Source organism: Eleutherodactylus coqui, chromosome 4 (genome assembly GCF_035609145.1).
Source record: "Eleutherodactylus coqui strain aEleCoq1 chromosome 4, aEleCoq1.hap1, whole genome shotgun sequence".
Taxonomy (NCBI): Eukaryota; Metazoa; Chordata; class Amphibia; order Anura; family Eleutherodactylidae; genus Eleutherodactylus; species Eleutherodactylus coqui.
Window position 1 is genome coordinate 183986772 of NC_089840.1, and position 24005 is coordinate 184010776.

Genomic DNA, 24005 nt, shown 5'->3' on the forward strand with positions numbered 1-24005 from the left:
CTTTGTGGTCTTTGAATACAGCATGCAGTTTCTTATGTGTTTTTCTTAATTGTGGATTAAAAGTTCAACAAAAAACTTGAACACACCCTAAGACCACTCTCACATATGTGTTCAGAAAATGCAGCTCAAAATCGTGGCATTTGTACCGCAATTTCGAGCGGCATTTTTGAACGCATGGTACAGCGCTTTTTAATGTACCCCATCATTGTAATGGGTGAGGAGGTGCATTAATAAGGGAGATGGAACAATACCTCTGCAGCACCATCCTTTGGAAGGCAACATTCCTACAAGTCAATGTTAGACTCTTTATACAAGCCTTGTAACAATAACTGTGAATTGAAAGCCAAACCATAATTCATGCATAGACAATTGTTTCGGGGTGTTTTCCCCCTCATCAGTGTGCAGTAGGTTTCTAGCTTGGTTAGTGAAAGGCCTCTAATGTGAGTCAGAAACACTGTATGTTCTCTGTAGGCGGAGTACCTAGAAGGTAAGTGAGTAGACTAATAAGGCCATTTATACTCCTCTGGGTTATATGCAAATAAGGGAGATGGAACAATACCACTGAACTTTTGCACCCAGGCTGATATGAATAAATTTACATTCCAATGATTTCATTTAGCTTGTATTCCGCACATTCTCTACATTGTGTTCATTTTACAGTTCTAGTCTCACTTTCTAGATGTTCATAAAGCAGAATTTTATACTTTATCTAACACTAGCTGATATACCCGGCTTCGCCCGAGTTAATTTGGTACTGGTGTTTAACTGGTGTTCACACAGAAAATCTTATGAAGTCATGGTTACTTTAGAGATACCGGAAAAATATATGTTCACCATTTTGCATAGTTCTCTGCGTTACCCAGGAAACATCACGGGGAGGTAACCATGCAACGTTTCCTTTATATAAAATGACATCAGGAAGTGAGAGAATTAAATTCCATACGTAAAATTTGGACGCTAATTCTTTTGCACATAGAATTGAATAATCGAGTTGGGACCCATTAACTTTTCCTATTTATGACATAATCAATGACCGTGCCAAATTTCACGTTTCTATGACACCGGAAAGGGAGAAAATTACATTCCGTACATAAAATTTGGACGCTAATTCTTTTGTGCATAGAATTGAATAATCAAGTTGGGACCCATTAGGTTTTCCCATTTATGACATAATCAATGCTTGTGCCAAATTTCACATTTCTATGACACCGGAAAGTGAGAGAATTACATTCCGTACGTAAAATTTGGACGCTAATTCTTTTGCGCATAGAATTGAATAATCAAGTTGGGACCTATTAACTTTTCCTATTTATGACATATTCAATGCGCGTGCCAAATTTTAAGTTTCTATGACATTGGGAAGTGAGAGATTTAGATTATGTACGTTAAATTTCAACGCTAATTCTTTTGCGCTAGAATTGAATAATCGAGTTGGGACCCAATTACTTTTCCTATTTTGGAGATAAACTATGCTTGTGCCAATATTCATGTTTCTACAACATCGGGAAGTTGGAAAACTTTTGGCGAGTCAGTGAGTGAGTCAGTGAGTGAGTCAGTGAATGAGTCAGTGAGAGCTTTCGTCTTTATATATATAGATTTCTAGAATAAGTAAACCACAATTCTTTGCTTTTGAATGACTTTAATATTGTAGAATTGTCATAACATATAAGTAGAATATAATGCAGAAGACAATCCATTCAGGAAGAGTCTTCATGTTATAGTTGTCTTGAGACTTTCATGTCTTTACTTCTTCACACCTTGCTTGTCCTGTTGTTGCTGACATTTTGGAGCTGGTTTACATTGTACCACTGAAGAGCGAAGAGAAAAACTTTATTAGTGGTTATCACAAATTGTTGCAATATCTATATATATAAAGACGAAAGCCCTCACTGACTCACTGACTGACTGACTCACTCACTGACTGACTCACCACTAATTCTCCAACTTCCAGATGTCGTAGAAACTTGAAATTCTGCACAAGCATAGATTATCTCCAAAATACGAAAAGTAAAGGGCTCCCAACTCGATTATTCAATTCTAATTGCAAAAGAATTAGCATCCAAATTTTACGTATGGAATTTAATTTTCTCCCTTCCCGGTGTCATAGAAACTTAAAATTTGGCACGGGCATTGATTATGTCATAAATAGGAAAAGATAATGGGCCCCAACTCGATTATTCAATTCTAATCACAAAAGAATTAGCATCCAAATTTTACATACGGAATTTAATTCTCTCACTTCCCGGTGTCATAGAAACTTGAAATTTGGCAAGAGCATTGATTATGTCATAAATAGGAAAAGTTAATGGGTCCCAACTCGATTATTTAATTCTAAGTGCAAAAAAATTAGCGTCCAAATTTTACGTACGTATTCTAATTCTCTCAGTTCCGATGTCATAGAAACTTGAAATTTGGCACGGGCATTGATTATGTCATAAATAGGAAAAGTTAATGGATCCCAACTCGATTATTCAATTCTAAGCGCAAAAGAATTAGCGTCCAAATTTTACGTACGGAATCTAAATCTCTCACTTCCCGATGTCATAGAAACTTGAAATTTGGCACGAGCATTGATTATGTTATAAATAGGAAAAGTTAATGGGTCCCAACTCGATTATTCAATTCTAAGCGCAAAAAAATAGCGTCCAAATTTTACCCACGTAATCTAATTCTCTCACTTCCCGATGTCATAGAAATTTGAAATTCGGCACGGGCATTGATTATGTCATAAATAGAAAAAGTTAATGGGACCCAACTCAATTATTTAATTCTAAGCGCAAAAGAATTAGCATCCAAATTTTACATACGTAATCTAATTCTCTCACTTCCTGATGTAATTTTATATAAAGGAAACGTCGCATGGTTACCATCATGTGGTGTTTCCTGGGTAAGACAAAGAACCATGTAAAATGGTGAACATATTTTTTTCCTCGGTATCTCTAAAGTAACCATGACTTCATAAGATTTTCCGTGTGAACACCAGATAAACACCAGTAGCAAATTAACTTGGGCGAAGCCGGGTATATCAGCTAGTTTTCTATATAAACCTAAAAACAGATTCAGATTGTTTAGTAGTTAAGTTACCTATTTGGCATCTTCCTAAAGACTCACTCACTAGAGTGTATTTTGGTTGTGCATTATACTCATATATTTTATTTAATACACAGCGAATACGCATGTAGCATGAGTATTCCCTGTGTATTTTATGTACATAGTCTATAAGGCCTTAGTCAGACGGGCGTTTTTTCGCGCGATTTGCGGATTGCATGACGGATGCGCATCCGCAAATCGCGTGACCGGTGCGCGCAAGTCGCCTGAAAATCGCCCGAAAATCTGCTCCTAGCCGCGTTTCATTAGAAACGGGCCGGAGCTGTCCAGCGCATTGCATTCAATGGAGACGGCAATAGAGCCGCCTCCATTTAAAGCAATGCGCTGCTGGCGAGCCCGGGATGAATTGTCGGTAAGGGCTTAAATATATAAGCCCTTCCCTGCAATTCATCCTAAAATGTGTTAAAATTAAAAAAAATTGTATACTCACCTTCTCCCGGCAGCCGGAGCTCCGCGCGGCCGTCCTGCAGTGGGTGTGAAGGGGGTGTGAGTCAGACCTGCCCCCTGATTGGCTCAGCGCTGAGCCAATCAGAGGCATGCCTCACTCACACCCATTCATGAATTCATGAATGGATGTGAGTCAGACCTGCCCCTGATTGGCTGAGCGCTGAGAGGCAGCAGTCACTCACCCATTCATGAATTCATGAATGGGTGTGTGAGTCAAACCGGCCTCTGATTGGTCAGGGCTGTGACCAATCAGAGGCAGATCATTCAGCAGGCGGGGATTTTAAAGCCCCGCCGGCTGAATAGTGCCGAGAAGCAGTTCAGGAGAACTGACAGCGGCCGCGGCTGGACTCCGGCTGCAGCGGAAAGGTGAGTATACAATTTTTTTTTTTATTTTAACACATTTTAGGATGAATTGCAGGGAAGGGCTTATATATTTAACCCCTTCCCGACAATTCACCCCGCGCACGCCGGCAGCCCATTGCTTTCAATGGAGCGGTTGTATTGCCGCTCCATTGAATTCAATGGGCAAACATCGTTCTTCTCTGCCACAGCTGTTACAGCTGTGGCAGAGAAGAATGATTTGTCTTCTATATGTTCTCAATGGGGTCGGCGCTGCTGCCGCCGGCCCCATTGAGCGCATATACAGAAGAGAACAGGAATCGCAGATCGCAGATAGGTGCGATCTGCGATTTTTTGTTCTATAATTTATCGGACGAGCGCATGCAAAGCGCTCATGTGTCCGATACCATTGGTTTTATAAAATCGCCGGACGCATGCGCATGCGCAAATCGCGGCTAAAAACGCCCGTCTGACTAAGGCCTAATTGTGCGTAATATGCCACAAAAGAGGACATGCTGCATTTTTGTGATAAACATAGGTGGGAATAGCCCACTATAAATCAATGTAATGCTCAAGCAGCATACGCCCGTGTAAGTGAGCCATAAGGGTGGATTCAGATAAGCGTGGTTTTCTTCAGCTATACGGCCCTATAACAGGACATAGAGAAAACACTGATCTCGATAGGAGTTTATTGGTTTTATTTTCACTATCTCTTTTCCTGGCTTTCATTTGTACGGCCAGGAATATATAGGACCTGATCTATCTTTCCTTCACATAGGGAATACTACATGCTTGGAAGATCGGCCGGCACCTGTCTTCCTGCAATTATTTTCAAACTCCTGCATTCTGGCACGGAGTTTGATTAGCAGGTGAATGGATAGGGATTCCCCTCATTCCGCCACAACTACGCTCCTGTTGCCGAGTGTGGTTGTGCCCATGCTCGTGGGAATAAGCCATAAAAGTGTATTCACACTTGGCAAAATCATTACAGAAATTTCTGCCAAAAAATATATATTATACACATCTGAATCACTGAGCTCTGTTATTGACTGTAGCCTCTGTGATATCCCGTAAACCAGACTCGACTGCAGCGGTCAACAGAGACCGAAGGCAGGGATTGAGCATTGTTGCAACATACAGCAGGAGTGGGGAGAGGTGAGGATATGACAGTTTGTTATGTTTGTGCATGGGATAGGGGTTATCTATGAGCAAGTTGTATTTGGTTCTTCTGGTGATGTTTCCAATGCCCTTCTGAACTGAGCTCATGTTCTGACCCATATGGTTCTGTATCTTGGCAGTTTTGATGCATGATAGGACTTTCCATGTTGTGGGGAGGCAGGCTAATGACTAGAGATGAGCGAGCGTACTCGGAAAAGCACTACTCGCTCGAGTAATTTGCTTTATCCAAGTATCGCTGTGCTCGTCCCTGAAGATTCGGGTGCGTCGCAGCGGGGAGCAGGGGAGAGCGGGCGGGAGAGAGGGAGAGAAAGATCTCCCCTCCGTTCCTCCCCGCTCTCCCCTGCAGCTGCCCGCTCCGTGCCGGCACCCAAATCTTCAGGGACGAGCACAGCGATACTCGGATAAAGCAAATTACTCGAGCGAGTAGTGCTTTTCCGAGTACGCTCGCTCATCTCTACTAATGACCAATAGTTGGAAGGTGCTGTTTCTTTATGGGGATCTTTCTTGATTTCAGACACTGGTCTATATTACGAATGCATAAATGTAAAAGCAACCTTACTGAAATTAATAATTTTTTTTTTCTACTGTCTTCAATGGTCCAAAAAATTTTTTTTACCTTGAGTAGAAGGACACTTCTGTTCAGGGCTCACTGGTTCTGGCTTGCACACTGAAAGAATTACACAAAAGTTTACAAATTTGGAACTGAAATTGAAGCTTAAGCTATGGCCACATGGAGACGATTTGCTACAATGGGGGTCGTAACTGGTAATGAAGTGAATGGGGTTCTGATGCTCAGGAACCTCAGGGTGACACACCCATGACCCAGAAGTTATAAAATGTCCATCCAGGATAGATATTCTGTGACCTTTAGATTGTGGTCGTTGAAACCTACAATTCAGACCAGGATCCTATTGACTTTAATGACAGTGCAACAACACAAAGGCTACGCAGTGATCTTTGGCTATGTGGCATCTTTCACTGTCAAAAGTTGCCATGTATCACCCTCTTTAATTATTTAGGAATAACTTTTGCGAAATATTCATCCCATGTTTTACCGTGAGGGAAAGGACATTTTGGCTCAGGACACACTGGATTGCAAGCTTAAATTAATAAAAATATTATTTTGTTTGTTTTAAAGATAATAAAGAATATTATTATCTTAACTAATATAATGCTTATACATGTTATAGAAGAGACCCAAGTCAACCTGAAAACAATGGTGAGCACTGAGATGGTTTTCTGTTGGAAATCTTTTTTTTTAAGATGTTGTTAGCTCTAGAAGAAACTACAGTAACATTATTAGATCCTCAAACATTGTAGACATCCCAGATTTATTGTTTTGCATCATCAAAATTGTTATTTCACAAACAATTTCTACATCTGGTAGTTTCATCAACAGCTCACATTCGTCAGTGATTTTCGTTGTGTAGTTCATATTTTACATTTTGATGTAGTTTTTGCATGGTTTATTGATGTTGTTAATAGGCCCCTCTTGAACTATTTTATCGAATTTGCCATCACCACATCCTTAGGCAGTGAGTCCCATAGTCTCACTGCTCTTACAGTAAAGAACTCCCTTCTATGTTGGTGTAGAAACCTTATTTCCTCTAGACACAGAGGGTGCCCTTTGTATTGCCCCCTGATATATTTATACATAGTTCTTAGGTCGCCCCTCAGCCATATTTTTTCTTAACTAAATAATCCCAATTTTGATAACCTCTCTGGGTATTGTTTATTATTTTAGTTGCCGTCTTTGTAGCCGCTCAAGCTCTGATATGTCCTTCTTAAGTATCAGTGCTCAAAACTGTCCTCAAAATTCCATGTGTGGTCTGACCAGTGACTTGTAAAGAGGAAGAACAATGTTCTTCTTATGTGTCCATATACCTCTTTTGATGCACCCATGATCCTATTGGCCTTGGCAGTAGCTGCCTGACACTGGTTGCTCTACTTAAGCTTACAGTTAACTAAACTCCTTTTCCATTGCAGTGTCTTCCAGTGGTTTCCCATTTAGTGTGTAATGGTGACATGTATTTCCCTGCCCATGTGCATAACCTTACATTTATCAGTGTTAAACCTCATTTGCCATTTTTTTGCCCAAGTGCCCAACTTATCCAGATCCTCTTGCAAACTCCTTGCATCCTCTCCTAATAACAATCTAATTGTCAGCTTAGGCTATAACCGCAATTTTTTATTTGTTCTTGTAATTTTAATAACTCTAAGCAACGATGATTGAAAGGATTAACCAATGCTAAAGCATTTCCTTAGCATAACATGCACAAATTCAATAACCACAATAATGTATCATTTCTTATAATGTGAGCATTCTTTTCAGCAGGACAGATAGACATGAAGACTTCTGGTCTAAGCATCACATATTAAGTTGTTATGTCACCTATAAGGATGTACCGAATATTATATTCTTCAGTCAGCACATTCACAACAGGTAATTATTAGTAACTTTTTGGAAGTAATAAAATAAAGAAGGACTACAGGTGATTTACTTACGATCTTGGCAGTGCTGTTGCGTTCCTGGGCAAGTCTCTGGGTATTTCTTCTGTTGTCCCTTTACTCCAGACATTGTTCTCTTGAAGAGCTGAGAAGTTAGATGTAAGAGACAACTGGATACAAAGGATTTTCCTGGCTGAATGTTTAGTCTCTTCCAGTCTTATGGCTTTTATATGCTTGAGAGTGACATAAACCAGTGAGAAAACATTATTACTAGTCTACTCTGTTATTTTGAGACCTTATGTATTGGGTGATTCTATATTTATATTTGAATATTTCTATTTTCCTGTAAAACAAGGTGGAGTATTTTGCATTTCCATTTGTCATACCTCTAGTGTTAAAAATGTTATAGAATTATGAGAAAGAACCCAAAGCATCATCATAAATAGTCAAAATGGCATATAATTACATAGGGAAATAGCAATAAATAACAGTCATGTTATCTTGCTAAACATTTCCCAGTCCTTTCTGGGATTGACACATCAGATGAATCAAGGAATCTCTTTCTGAGCCTGCAGAAGGCGGATTGGCATAACACTTTTTATAGCTACTGTTGCTTGTTTTATAACAAGTGACTGTTGTCCTAGGTGTTATACCTCCACAAATTGTAAACTGGGATAAATATGCAATTGATAGACAGGAAGACAGTCTGTTTATTTATCTATCACCTTCTATGTGCTCACCTTAAGGAGAGATGATACCATTCATGACCCAAATCATAGGCCTCTCACTAGCCAAGCCAGAAACCTACTGCACACTGATGATAGGCAAAACCCCCCAAACAGTTGTATGTTTATGGGGTCACGTCTGCTTCAAGCATGCAATAGCTGCTATCCAAAAAATAATCTCTCTGGCAATGTTCACACCACACTACCAGAAACACTAGTTATATGTGGAAAAGAAAACAAAAAAGGAGGAGAACTTGTCCTACTGGTCACTAGATGGTGACAATCTCTATCTAATAGTGAATGACCCAGCCTGATAAGGACACAGCCAATCCTTGTTCTGTGGCCACTTACTAACCCTGAAACCTATAACAAATGAATACCACTATGCAAATAAACTCCCCAAAATAAACCACCGTATTTATCTTATGAGTTGTTGGGAGAATCAGAGAACTCAGTTGCTGTATAAATCACAGAACCTTGATCCAGCAATGTTCACCTACATCAGCAGAAGAAGACTGCAAAAACTGAACAGCACAGAACCAAGCCAAGGTGGAAATAAAAACCTTCCCTAATTTCCCTCAGGCAGCAAAAAACGCACATTAGAACTCCCACCAGTGTTAAAAGAGACAAATGGAAAGAAATCCAAAACAACCAGCCAAGTCAAACTCAAAATGACACAACAGTACCTCTCCTAGAAGGGCCTCCGCACCCTTAGGCCCCGGTCTACCAGGATTATGTCTATGATAATTCTTTATGAGGCGGTCCGCATTAACATCCACAGCTGGAACCCACATCCTTTCTTCTGGCCCATATTCCTGCCGATAAACCAAGTACTGTAATGTGTTTTTCACGCAAAGGGAGTCTACAATGCAACTGATTTCAAATTGCAGATCTCCACTGGGGCAGGTGGGGACAACCATCCCCTGAACCAACATACTGTTTTAATAAAGGTTTGTGAAACACATTAGCTATCCTAAAAGAAACCACATTGACCTTTTCTATAATTTTGAACTGATCAATAAATCACAGACCCAGTTTGAAGACCGTTGCATGCGTTTAATGTTCTTGATAGACAGCCAGACCCTGTCTCCCGCCAAAAAAGACAACCCTCACAGAATGCCTGCCATTTGCTACCCTCTTAAAATTATATACGTTCCTTAAGATTTTTTTGGATTGCCTCCCAAATCGTCTTAATGTTAGAGGAAAAGTCATTTTCCTCTGGCACCTTTGAAAGTACTTTAGTAAATGGGCCTAAACAAGGGTGAAATGCATAGTTACAAAAAATGGTGATGTGCTTGTAATCTCCAAAAGCTATTATTCAGTGTGAACTCCGCCAAAGGCAAAAATTCTGACCGTTCCTCCTGATTATCTGAAACATAACATCGTAATTATTGCGCCAAACTTTGATAACACCTTTCCGTTTGACCATTAGTCTGAGGATCATATGCAGAGGAATAGGAGAGTTGAAGGCCATCTTGATGGCCAGCAGTTCTCTGTCCCCTTTTGTTCTGCTGCAGAGACCTTTCGCGAGAAAAAAGAACAGGGATTAAGGACCCACTGTGTGTCAGTACCCTGAGAAAGAACAGCTCTGTTCCCAATCTCTGAGGTGTCCATCTCCACCACAAAAGGCCTAGACGAATATGGCTGCACCAAAACCGGAGCTGTTGCAAAACCTCTTTTCAACGTCCAAAAATAATGTAATGCTTCGGGAGACCATTTAGATGGAAAACAGCTCTTCCTGGTTATGTCTGTCAGAGCTTTTACCTCTCCAAAAAATCCTTAAGTAAACTTACGATAATAATTAGCAAATCCCAAAAATCAATGAAAAGCTTTAACATTTTCTGGTCTCACCCCGTCTTGCCCCACCCAAACCTCCCCTAAGTCCATCCTGAAACCCTTTGGAGTTACAATATGACCAAGAAAGGAAAGCGCTTGAACTGTAAAGACATATTTCTCTTTCTTTGCAAATAAGTCATTCTCGTGCAGTACCCAAAGTACATGATGGACATGTAACACAGACATGCATAAACTCATGTACGAAGTTAGGTAATTCAACCACCTGAGCCATAGACACTTTATGGACATACAGTCTCGACTACAAGAAGGATTCCATTTAATAATAACCCGCTTTTCCCAATCCACCACATGGGTTATGCAACTTCTACAAGTCAAGCCCAGCACTACCTATGGCAGGAGGGACTCCATAAAATACAACACAATAGTCTTAGTGTGGCTACTTCACGATGAACCAAGATAACACCAGCCCCATAATCCAAGAACACAGTAACAAAAAATTTTCCATCAACAGAAAAGAGCTTGACGAGAAAATCCAGCCTGAAGGATGACATCCAGGTGATCTGCAGACCCAAGGGAACCTGCCCGTCAACTTCCACGCCACCTAGTATTTCCAACCAAACTGGACCTTACCCCGTCTCCTAGAACCACCAGACACAGATCCCAATTGCATGGACTTCTGCGAGGCACATGATGTGAAACCATCAGGTCTTTTATTTTGTCATTAAGACCAAAGCAAAATTGGCTTTGCAGTGCTGGATCATTCCGTTGTGTCTCAGTCGGCCAGTGATGAAATTCAGCACAGAATTTCGCAATGGATAATCTGCCCTGACGCAAAGCCCTGACTTTCTCCTCCGCCAATGACAACCTATCTGGGTCACCATAAATACAATCTAAAGCAGAAAAAAAATTATCCACGGATGACAATGCCTCTGATGTGGGTGGCAAGGAAAAGACCTGGGCCTGTGGATCTCCCTACAACCTACAAATCACAATCCCCACTCTCTGACTCTAATCACCCAAAGAAATGGGGCACAACCTAAAATGTAGTTTGCAAGACTCCATAAACTCAGCAAACTCTTGCATGTAATCTGAAAACTGGTCTGGTAACTCAAACTTTGATTCCTTCACAGAGCCCCTGTGAACTGATTGCTGCTGCTTAATTTCAGCTACCTCAATTGCCAGAGCCCTGAGCTGGGATCCATAAATTTAACACACAATATCCCACAGAAAAAAGTAAGGCTGTTTAACTTTCCCATCTGCTTCGGGCGTGCAATAACAAAAAATAATTTCTCTGGCAACGTTCACACTACCAAGAGTCTGACATTGATTACAGTTGTGAAAAAGTTTAAGTCTCCCATGTAAAGTTTATAAGTGATATGAAAAAATAAACACATAATTGGTTCTGAAATCTGGTATTGTCACCTTTAACATTTAAGAGTGTTTCAGAATAAAACACTCATGAGAGCCACAGACATCCCAATCCCAGGTTCATGCTGCCCATTGTTCAGGCAACATGAACCTGATGACAAAATCCCTTGAATGTTTGTGGATCTCAGAAGCATTATGTATACTGATAATGATTGATTTAGATTGATGGGTATATAAATAGGGTCCAAATTAATGGCCTTCAAAGATATTTGGGCATCACTGAGGCATACACCCTCCACTAATTCTTGTCTTGAAGATCAAGTTTTCCTATCTTCCTCTGGCATTGATATCTGTTCCTGAGCAGTGCATGTGCAGGTTCCCTGTCCTCTCTGTGCAGGTTCCCTGTCATTATAGCACAGAGTGAGCATGCTCAATGAAGACCACTGTGTTATTCTGCTCTGTACATGTCCAATACATTTACATTTTGCCCTTTTACTGTGTGACAGCTGCAGTATAGCAGAGAGTGCACAGAAGGATATCCACCAGAACCACCAATGAAAACATTACAAGGGCTATCCATTTGTAATACTTTTGTCATATATAGCCCACAGGCAGTGCACAAGAGAGGACAGAGAGGTGCTCGAAGTCCAGAAAAGATACAGTGTTTCCTGAGATCTGTAGTTTCCCAGTTAGGAATAGTAATCACCTAGTCTGAGCAACAGGATTGTGCAGTCTACTGTATAAAAAATGTTACACAAATCGGGAAAAAATGGATCAAAATACATAAAAGTGAATTTACTTGGGCTTGGGGTAGTTTATTTTCAGATGATATGCATGTACTGGGCGATTGCGGGATAACTTTAATTTTCCCTAAAGTGATTAAAGTAATTTACCAAGCCAGTAGTATTTCAACAGTATTTTATCTCCTCACCTTGGAAAATTCACATAGGAAGACAATGTCTTTCAAAAAATACCAACATTAGCTTTGCTTGATTAAAAGGCATTAACAAATTGCTGTCCAAAAAATTATTTTTGGTCTAAATCTATCCCCAACCATATGGGAGTCACCCTTCAAGCCCAACTATTAGTCCATGTCTACCCTTTCCGGTTTCTTTTGAATGTGCACTCTGGAATTGCCAATCTGCATGCAATAAACTCCCCACAAGCCACAAGTTTTTCACTGCTAAATCTCCTAATCCGCTAGCTCTCACAGAAATGTGGCTACAGCAGTATGATACTGTTCCCCATGCTGCATTGTCTTACAATGACCTGCAGTTCTCCGATACCGCCAAGACCGGAAAACAGGTATGGTGAAAAAGTAGGTGCTCTTCTCTCCCCGCAATGCACCTTCCAGGTCATCCCCCCAGTATTCTCAATCAATTTCCTATCATTTGAGGTACATACCCTACGATTTTTCTGTTCGCTGTCCATGCGAATAGCAGTCATCTACCACTCCCCCAGGTCCTCCTCGCCTGTTTCTGGATCACTTTGCTGCCTGGCTCCCCCACTTTATCCCTGCAAAATCCCAACCCTTATTTTAGGCAACCTTAACATCCCCACCAATGACACCATTTCTCCATCTGCCTCACAGCTTCTATCACTTACCTCCTCCCTTTGTCTTTCACAACTCACAGCCTCTCCCACTCACAGGGATGGCAATACTCCGGATCTGGTCTTCCTCTGTTTCTGCTCTGTTTCCCACTGCACTAATTCCCCTCTCCCGAACTGGAAACATAATATCCTGTCTTCCTCTGTCCAGCTCCCTAGCATCTCCCCAGAACCTCCTTCCCACCATACGTACAGGAACCTTCAGGCTGTTCACACCCAAAACATTGCTGACACCCTACAGTCTTCTCTGTATTATTCCCTATCTCTCTTCTCTCCTGCTCCAACCTAGCTGCTGCATATTACCACATCATTCCCAAACATGCCCTGGATGAAGCGAGCCACACTCCCCCCCCCCCCCCCCTGCCCGTGAACAAAGCCAAGTCTATCTCCCCTCTCCCCCTCTCTCGTCTCCTCACTATCTCCCAACCCTAAATGACTCTTTGACACTTTTCACTTGTTCTCTGCCCTAAATTGAAGCCCCCTGTGAAAAAATCTCAATGCTGATGAGCTGGCTGCTTACTTTAAAAAGAAAATCATCGGTATCCGGCAGGAAATAGCCTTGCAATCCCTGGCTATCCCCAACTCTTGCTTCTTCAGTACTGCATCTAGCTCTTGCTCATTCTCTATACTCAGACAAACAACAGAGGAAGAAGTATCCACGTTGCTTTCCTCTGCAAGTCCCACCACCTGCGCTAGTGAACCTCTTCCCTCACACGTCCTCTGGTACCTCTTCCCTGTTGTCATCTCCCATCTCACCACTTTTTCAACCTCTCTCTGATCTCTGGCATATTCCCCTCCTCATTCAAACATGCTATCATATCCCCACTGCTAAAGAAACTGACTCTTGACTCGTCCTATGCTGGCAACTACCAACCCATCTCAAATCTCCCCTTCATCTCCTAACTATTGGAACGCCTCATCTACTCCCGCCTTATAAGCTATTTCTCAGATAACTCTCAGACTGCCTACAGTCTTACTTCTGCCCTCTAAACTCAACATAAACTGCCCTGACTAAAGTGTCAAATGACCTCCTAACAGCTCAATCGAGGGGCAACTACTCCCTACTGATCATTCTCGACCTCTCCGTTCGACACTGTTGACCACAAACTCCTCAGTATGCATCGCTTCATTGGATTAAAGGTCTCTGCTCATTCCTGTTTCTCCTCCTACTTATCTGACCGTTCATTCAGCATATCCTTTGCAGGCTCTACTTCCTCTTCTTTTTCCCTAGCTGTTTTGGTCCCCCAGGGCTTGGTTCTCAGCTCCCTTGTCTTTTCCATCTACACAGCCCCTATGGAACAAACTTTCAGGAGATTTGGCTTTCTGTACCATATCTATGCTGATGACACCCAGTTATACACCTCTTCCCATGACATCACAGCACCATTCCTTCAGAATGCCACCAACTATCTGTCTGCTGTCTCTAATACTAAGTCCTCTCTCTATCTAAAACTGAACTTCTCAAATCTGACCTACTCCTGTTTCCACCCTCTGCTAACTGACCTCATCCTGACATCTCTATTTCAGTGTGTGGCACTACCATAACTCCCAGACAGCATGCCTGCTGTCTTGGGGTTATATTTCACCCCAATCTTTCCTTTACCCCATGCATCCAATCTCTTGCCCGAACATGTCACCTACACCTCAAGAACATCACAAGAATCCACCCTTTTCGCACCCTGGACATGCTAAAAACTCTCACCTCATCCACTCTCAGCTCAATCATTGCAACTCACTGTTGATTGGTCTTCCCTGTGCCTGACTCTCCGATCCATCCTGAATGCGGCAGCCACGCTTATCTTCCTGTCCAGCTGCTATTTGTATGCTACTGTGCCAGTCACTGCACTGACTGCCCGTCATATACAGAATTCAATTTAAACACATTACCTTCATCCACAAAGCTCTCCACAGCACAGCACCACCCTACATTGCTTCCCTCATCCCAATCCACCACCCAGCCCGCGCCCTCCGCTCTGCTAATGAAAACAGATTGAGTGCCCCTTTAATTCAAACCTCTTTCTCCCCCAAGACTTCTTCAGAGCAGCACCAGTCCTCTGGAATGCATTACCCAAAACTATCCGGACAGTCCCTGACTCACCCAACTTAAGGTGTGCTCTAAAAATGCACCTCTTCTGGGAGGCATACCATATCTCTTAAACTAAACCCCTCTTTTATTGATAACATGCTCCCTGTCCTACTGATTTTAATCCCTGCTAGCCGCAATCAACCGCCCCCTGCAGTCACACCGATTCAGCCACTATACGGATTAATTTGAACATTGTCTATGTATAGCACTCCACACTCTCCACCTCAACATACCTGGCACATCTCCAGCCCCTTTACCTTCAGTATCACCCCATTATTTGTAGTATGTAAGCTCGCTGGAGCAGGTCACCCTACCCCTACTGTTTCTATCAATTCATTACTACATGTAACCGTGGTTTTGTTTCTGTTCCCCCTGTCTTGCAAGCTCTATGTAAATAAAGATAATTATTAATCATTTTTGTTAAGTGGAATTATCTTTAAACCCTTAGGGATGTGGCCTATTTTGGACCTAAGGACACAATGATTTTGGGGGATTTTTATCTTCACTGTGGCGAGCTGTACTTCTCTACTGCAATGCATTATGACTTATCATAGCGATGCACAGTACAGCATGTCACAGCACAATACACTGAGACCCTGCAGTTGCATGGAGTCCAGTGGGGAGTGGGCACTGTGAATGAGAAAAGCCATCTGCAGCATAGAACAGCTTCTCCTTCACAGTGCTGGGGACAGAGTCACCAAGACTAGAAACAAATAACACTAGAGCAGGGGAATAGAGCAATGAGGCACAGCAGGAGAAAAGCAGGGTTTAAAATTCATAAAGTATAAAACATTAATTAATTAATACAGTGTTATGTGGGAACAGCTATGCCTGCACTAGAGAGAACAGAGCAGGCACAGCCAGTGCACCCTCTTCTGCTATGCTGTTAGGTGAATACGGATTTCCCTAGCAACTTTCTAGCATCGTCTTCACCTAGATGCATAGCAGAAGAGGGGTTATGAAGAAGAAATGTACAGAATAGACTAATAAAACATATTGCAAAAATATTTTAAATTGCCTATTTTATACATAAAAAAATGACAGTTACACTTTAAAAAAAGAGTTCAAGAAAGAGGATTGGGAAGTAAGCAACTGGATTGACAGATTGAAAATTGCTAATAACGGTAGAAAGTGCAAGAAATTTATAACAATGTTAAAGAGATAAAGAGGTCATAGAGGAGTTTAAAATTGGAGCTAGAGAGGAATAAATTAGCCTATGTGAAGATGATTTTTAAACTTTTTAGCTTCTTTAAATCACTAACAATGGTTATAACAACATTTATTTTAAAGGTATATTGAATGATTTGATTGGGAAGGGAAGGACCAAGGAAATACTATAGTCAAACTGAGTATCTAGAGTCTGAAAGCAGATGAATAGTTCAAAAATCAAAGATGTAACTCCTGGCCAGTGATATCATAGATTTACTTAGGAGCAGTGAGGAATGGTATATGGAATGGAATCAAATCCATTGGATTCAAAATATTTTTAAATGATTAAAATCTGGACAACTGAACTGAGCATAGTGATTACCATTGTTGTCTTGCAGAGCACAGGTCCTGCTTTTGAATCTGACCAAGGAAAACATGTGCATGGAGTTTGTATGCTCTTCTCATGTTTGTGTAGCAGTAGTCTGGTTTCTATCCACACTCAAAAATATGCTAAAAGTTTCATTGGCTTCCTATGAAAATTGACCCCTCTATGTGCCTGACATAGGGAAATTACATTATGAATGGGGACAATTTACATATATCACTGCAGAATATGTCAGCACTATATAAGCCACAGGCAGTGGGGTGACAGTTGAGAGGCAGGTCGTGATTGGTTAGTGAAGTGTCTGTTTAGTTTAGAGAGGGCGGTTGGAGAGAGCAGTCGAGTTTTAGTCAGCTAGTCAGAGAAGATAGTCAGAGAGTCAGTGGTGAGTGGAGAGCAGTGGGTTGGTGTGATAAAGCGCTGAAGTGAGGAGTCAACAGAGAGCCGTGGAGGACTGCGAAGACACATTGAGACAGATCACAAAGTGGGGGAGAGATGTGGGGAAGGAAGTGTTGTAGGCATAGACACTTTATTGTACCAGTACATATGTGTTCAGTTGGAATAATTTCCTAAGAACTGAACCAACAACAAAAGGCAACATACTTTCTTATACAATCCACACAAAGACATTTGTTTGTTATCTAAATGCCAACTGATTGGTTACATTTTATTACAGTATTATATAGGCCTTACAATTGCTGTCTCATCTTCTGCCCTAAAATAGGCATATAACACCCACCATCTTACTTGCATTACCTCTCATATGCAAATCCTAGCTACAACAAAAGGACCAAAGCCCCTCTTCATGGAGTAGTCCCTGACTGTGATTCCGTACATGCAAGTTAAAGCGTGAAGGTGCCTGATAGCCGGGAGATGACCCAGAAGTGACAGAGGTCTAGTGACAGCCCAGAAGTGACAGAGGCTTAGTGATGGCCCAGAAGTGAGAGACCTAGTAATGGCCCAGAAGTGACAGAGGCCTAGGGATGGCCCAGAAGTGACAGAAGCCTAGTGGCAGCCCAAAAGTGACAGAGGCCTAGTGACAGCCCTGAAGTGACAGATGCCTAGTGATGGCCCTGAAGTGACAGATGCCTAGTGACGGCCCTGAGGTGACAAGGCCTAGTAAAGTGCTCCGAATCATCATTCCTATGATTAATCATGGTCCCAGTGCTCAGACTCCCACCAATTAGATAATTATCTTGTATCCTGTAGATAGGGTAAAAATTGTTTTTTAAGGACAAACTCTCTGAATTGGGTTTAATTAATTGTGTAGTGTCATCCTTCATGACCCAAAGGTAACTAACAAATTCATTATTAAGTGCACAATGTTCTGTGTCAGATAGGTTAGAGATGTTAGACGTCAGCTGCATTCAAAAGGTTGCGGGTTTCGTATCTGAGCCAAAGAATGTTAAGATAGTAATTCCCCTTAAGGATACTTACCAATTGTCTTCCCCCTGAGCATTTGGTCGCAGTATACAGCAAGAGTGTATTCTTTCCTGTTTTGATTGGGATTGACCCACCTAGCTACTTGGTCAAATCTGTTTTCTGCTGCCTGGTAGTGAAATGAATATGACTCCATTTTGTATGCGGTAGCCATCTTGTATGATCCTTCATACATTGTCATTTTCTTTTTAGTATGAAAAATGTAATAATGCTGATTTAGCAAAATCTAACCTGCTGATAATTTGCGACAACAAGCTATTTTATCACAACATAAACCATTGAAAAGCTACTGAAAAGGCAAGAAAATGTTCTGTACGACAGTTTATTTAACGCAGTATCAAGTTAAATTTTACTCCATCTGTACTGTGAAGTCATTTACGTTGAACTGATATTTTTCTAATATCAATAAAGTATGATTGTGTTTTTCACAGACTTTATTATGGTCTAATTTTCATAACATCAATGTTGAATAATTTTGTGGTTTCTCTTAAACAGAATGCCCATGGACGGATTTGTATCACGTTTCCCGCGGCGGAAATCCACACATGAATTCTGCAGTCTCAAGGTTCTATTGAAGCTAGTAGCTTTCTGCCTGTCAATGCACACATGCAGATTTATACCGCGGATATCAGTGAGCATGAAAGAATTGCAGCAAGTTCTATTTTACCCCGGATTCGCTGCGGGAAAGCTCCATTGTTATCAATTGAAGCAAAACAGTGGAAAAACGCGATCAGTCACTGGCACTTTTTTGTTTTGATTTACGTTACTCCCTCGGTGTAAATCCATGGGCGTATCCCGCATCGCTCGTGGGCATGAGCCCTAAAACTGCAAGGAAAAAAATGGGCCTCTACCTGAATTTCAAAAAGACTAAAATTATAACAATTGCAAAAAATGGCCAAATTCAAATAAAAGATGAGGCCATAGAATACGTGCGAGACTTCATCTTCCTTGGTTCGAAAATTGTCCAGGATGGAGAATCTATGCAAGCAATGAAACATAGGATAGCGTTGGTGTGAAACGCAATGCTAAACATGGAAAAAAATGTGGAAAAGTAGGGATATCAGCATAGCAACTAAACGCAGGATAGCACATTTCACCATTTTCCCCATAGCCATGTATGGATGTGAAAGCTCGACTACGAAAAAAGCTGATAAAAGGAGGATTGATGCGTTTGAGCTGTGGTGCTGGTGAAAGCTGCTGTGTATGCCCTGGACAGCGAGATTAACAAACAGAGAAGTCCTGAATCATATAAGACCTGTTTTGCTTTGTTTTTAATTACACATTTTTTAAAAGAAATTAAGTTTATTTCAGTAGCAAGGTAACCAAGGTCCAAGTCGGATTGAAACCTGTCCTAAGCTTTCTGATATTTATGGCATGCAACTAAGTAAACGCTAATGACCTTGTTATGATCGTGTGGGCAACTAAGCACGGGGCCCACATGATCGTGAGCAAGAGAGATGCATGCACACAGGTTTCAGGCAAACTGAGCCTGTGCTACAAGGGAGGATGACGTGGCCCTACCTGAGCGGGGACATCGCCCCAATAAAGGGTGGGCTAGCGGTATCCAGAACTGGGCCCTAGCTGTTCCTAGGAACCACGCACCAGAACAGGATACATACACATGCCACATGACAGGGAAAACTGAACAGAGTGAGCTGACACACAAAGCTGGAATCACACCATACAGCAGCCAAAATGCAACCACTAGCAACAAATAGAAAGCTGAATATAAATACCAGGTATTAGTTGACATTTTGTACAAAATTTGGAAGCTATCGGGCCACTTCATTGCTCCTGGCAATACTGCTAGCCCCTACACTAACCAGAAGTCCCGCAGAACAAACTGACACAAAACTGACAGAAAATAAACCTACAAACGGACATGAACCAGCAAGACCTGAAACACACAGCAAGCTGCAATGGACAAGGGTTCATGACTGCTCACACTAAACACCAAACACACAGCAAGCTGTAACAGACATGGATAAATAACTGCTCACTGCTCAGAGACTGGCAGGAGCTGGGTTTATATATGAGCAAAGACCCAGGAGATTGGCTAGCAGGAAGTCATCACACGTAGCCAGCTCAATCATTCACCACCTGTGTAGCTGTACTGCTAGAAACAATAGTACTACAGGTCTCAGCAGCACACGCAACAAACCTTAGTTTTTTTCTGGCAAAAACTGCTGCATCTAGATGTTGGTCAACAGACATGTATTAACCACAATTACACAAAAAAATGGCGAGGACCTTAAAAGAAATAGAGCCCAAGCTCTGGGTTTCACTTTTTTTTTGCTATTTTCTCACAGTTTATTCATTTGGTGAAAAAAGAGTGGAAATAATGCATATATGTATGGACAAAAAATGCCACCCAAAAAGTTTGTTAAAAAGGCTTGAACTTGATAGAGCTTTTTACAAAAAGCAATGTGAACTCAGACCACACATAATGATGCAAAGCACTGAGACACTATGCTACTCTGGCTACATTTTGAAAGGTAGGAGGGATATGACAAAATTTACATTCCAATGATATTATTTAGCTCTGTAATCCGCAGACTTTTACACTTTACATAATTTTTCTGGAATAAATAAACTACGATTCTTTGTTTTTGAAAGACTTTAATATTGTATAATTGTTATATGGAATACAGTGTAGAAGGTTCTATTAAATAGAAGATAATCCATTCAGAAAGAGTCTTCATATTATATTTGTCTTGAGGCATTCATTTTTTTACTTCTTCACACCTTGCTTGTCCTGTTGTTGCTGACATTGTGGAACTGGTTTACATTGTACCACTGAAGAGCGAAGAGAAAAACTTTATTAGTGATTATCACAAATTCTTGCAATATTTTCTATATAATACTACAAACGGATTCAGATTGTTTAATGGTTACTTTACCTATTTGGCATCTTCTTAGAGGCTCACTCACAAGAGTATATTTTGTCTGTGTGTTATATGCATATTTTTTACTCGCGTAATACACAATATGCAGCAATTATTCATGGAACATGAGTATTCACTGTGTATTTTATGCACACATAGTCTATAATGGTGTGTAATATGCCCCAAAAATAGGACATGCGGAGCTGAATTGCCCAATGTAAATCAAACTACATATCACACAAGTAAAATATGTGTCTAATATGCAGACAACAAAAGCCCCTTTGAGTGAGCCCTAAGAGTATATTCACACTTCCATCATTGTAGAAATTTCTGCCAATAAAAAATATATTTTACACATCTGAATTGCTGAGCTCTGTTATTGGATACAGCTCCAGTGACATCACATAAACTGGATGGGACTGCACCTGTCAACAGAGACTGGAGGGGGGACGGAGCACTGTCACAGACCAAGCAGATGTGGAGAGAGGTGAGTTTCTGATAGTTTGTTAAGTTTTAGCATGGGGAATAGTTTAGTGTATGGGGTAATCTATGAACAAGTTGTATTTGGTTCTTCTGGTGTTGTTTCCAATGTCCTTCTGAACTATGCTTCATGTACTGACACATATGGCTCTGTAGTTTTGTGGCTATGATGCCTCATGGTAATCTCCATGTTTTCAGTAGGCAGGTTTTGGGCCAGTAGTTGGATGGTGCTGTTCCTTTATGGGGATGTTTCATGAATATGGACACTGGTCTGTGTTACGGATGCATTAAGGCGACTGTAATCCACTTGTGTGAAACCAACCTTACTGAAAGCAATAACAAATTTTGTTACTGGTTTCCACAGTACTAAACTTTTTTTTTACCTTGAGGAGGTGGACACTTCTGCTCAGGGCACACTGGTTCTGCCTTGCACACTGAAAAAGTACATAAAAGTTTACAAAATTTAAATAGATATTGCAGCTTAAGGCAAGGGCCACATGGGGACATTTGGCCAAAACATGGGTCATACGACCTTGCGCTGTTAATTAAGTGAATAGGGTTCTGGTGCTCAGGATTTTCAGAGTGACGCAACCTTGACTCAGAAGCCATAAAATGTGCACCCAGGTTGGATATTCTGTGACCTGTAGTTTGGGGTCATTGAAACCTACAACTCTGACCCCAATTCTATTGACAAAATGACAATGTAACAATGCAAGGGCTACACAGCGATCTTTGTCTATGTGGCATCTTTCACTGTTAAAAGTTGCCATGTAGCACTAGCCTTAGTTTCATCAAAAAGAATCACTCTCTTTAATGATCTATAAATAATTTTTGGGAATTACTTATCCCATGTGTTACCTTGAGGAGGAGGACACTTTGGCTCAGGACACACTTGCTTGCAAGCTGAAAAAAATTTAAAAAAATGTAGTTTATTTTAAAGATAATAAATAATAAAATGCTTATGCATGTTACAGAGGAGACCCAAGTCACCCTGAAAACAATAGTGAACACTGATATGGCTTTCTGATGAAAATCTGCTTTCAAAATATTGTACGCTCTAGAAGAAACTGCAGTAACATTATTAGGTCCTCAAACATAGTAGACATCTCAGATTAATTGTTTTGTATCATGTAAATCATTATTTTGCAACCAACTTTTTCAATATCCTAGACTTCAAGAAATCTTAGTAACTAATTGGGTTAACTACATATGATAGTCTCACAAAAAGCTCACATTCGTCACTGATTTCCAAGGTGTAGTTCCTATTTTGCATTTTCATACAGTTTTTGCATGGTTTATGAATGGACCAATCACATTATAGCTCTCACTTTTTTTAAGCTATTATGGATAATAATCATAATAGCAATCTAATTGTCAGCTTTGGTTTTTCCACCACTTTTTATTTGTTCTTCTAATTCTAATGCCTCTAAGCAATGATGATTGAGATGATTAACCAATGCTAAAGTCTTCCACCAACATAACATTCACAAACTCAATCACCATAATATTGTACTATTGATGTGAGTATTTTTTTCAGCAAGATAGAGACATGAATACTTCAGGTCTAAGCATCACATATTAAGTTATTATATCACCTATAATAATGTACCGGATATGATATTCTTCCGTCAACACATTAACAACAGGTAGTTATTAGTAACTTTATGGAAGTAATAAAATAAAGGAGGACTGCAGGTGATTTACTTACGATCCTGGCAGTGCTGTTGGGGTGGTGGACAAGGCTCTGGGCATTTCTTCTGTTGTCCCTTCACTCCAGACATTGTTCTCTTGAAGAGCTGAGAAGTTAGATGTATGAAACAACTGAATACAAAGGATTTTTCTGGTTGAATGTTTAGTCGCTTCCAGTCTTAGGGCTTTTATATGCCTGAGAGTGACATAAACCAGAGAGGAATCATCATTACTAGTCTACCTTATTATTTTAAGAACTTGTGTATTGCACAATATTGTATTTACATTTGAATATTTCTACTTTCATGACAAACAAGGTGGAGTCTTTTTAGTTCCCTTAGTCAAATTTCTGTCCTTAAAATGTAATATAATTATTAGAAAGACTCCTAAGCTTAATCATTAATAGTCAGAATAGCATATAATTACATAGGGAAATAGCAATACATAACAGTCATGTTATCTCACAAAACATTTCCAAGTACTTTCTGGGATTGACAATTGTTTAGATGAAGTTGCAATAAATGACTAATGGATGGCATCATGTATCCTAATAACAAAACTCATTGCCCATAATTGTCCTCGTGTCACATCAGCTAAATCTAGGAATCTCTTTCTGAGGCTGCAGAAGGCAAATTGGCATACTGGTTTTTTATAACTACAGTTACTTCTCTTATAACAAGTGACTGGTGTCCCAGCTGTTATACCTCCACTGATTGTTAAAGGGGTTCTGACATGAATAATTTTTTTATGCTTTAGCAGCCATTGTTCCCTGGTCTGCCTAATGGACACAGGGAACCCACGATTAAATGGCTGTTAAAGCATAAAAACTAATACTTGCCTTGTCTCCTGTTGTTGTTGACATCAGGGGGGGTCAT

The 24005-nt window shown here is 40.7% G+C and overlaps 1 protein-coding gene across 2 annotated transcripts; it reads right to left on the minus strand.

Annotated features, from left to right (window-relative positions):
• Positions 1-1709: 1709 nt before the first annotated feature.
• LOC136625881 (putative small proline-rich protein 5) lies at positions 1710-23331 on the minus strand. Of its 2 annotated transcripts, none has more exons than XM_066600446.1 (4): positions 23150-23331; positions 22300-22344; positions 5690-5740; positions 1710-1808 (listed from the first exon to the last, which is right to left on the minus strand). In XM_066600446.1, exons 1-4 carry the CDS (start codon positions 23220-23222, stop codon positions 1744-1746), a joined length of 234 nt encoding a protein of 77 aa, XP_066456543.1. In that variant the 5' UTR covers positions 23223-23331; the 3' UTR covers positions 1710-1743. The 2 variants fall into 2 exon arrangements, with proteins under 2 accessions (XP_066456543.1, XP_066456542.1); XM_066600445.1 differs by lacking the exons at positions 1710-1808; positions 5690-5740 and adding exons at positions 20676-20872; positions 21825-21875 and having other exon boundaries at positions 23150-23307.
• Positions 23332-24005: the final 674 nt, after the last annotated feature.

Coding starts and splice junctions, on each gene's coding strand:
- LOC136625881 (XM_066600446.1), bottom strand. CDS start 23,222: ATGTCTGGAGTGAAGGGACAACAGAAGAAATGCCCAGAGCCTTGTCCA. Junction 22,345..23,149: donor CCAACAGCACTGCCAGGATC/GTAAGTAAATCA, acceptor AATTTTTTTCAG/CTTGCAAGCAAGTGTGTCCT. Junction 1,809..5,689: donor GAAGTGTCCTTCTACTCAAG/GTAAAAAAAATT, acceptor TTCGCTCTTCAG/TGGTACAATGTAAACCAGCT.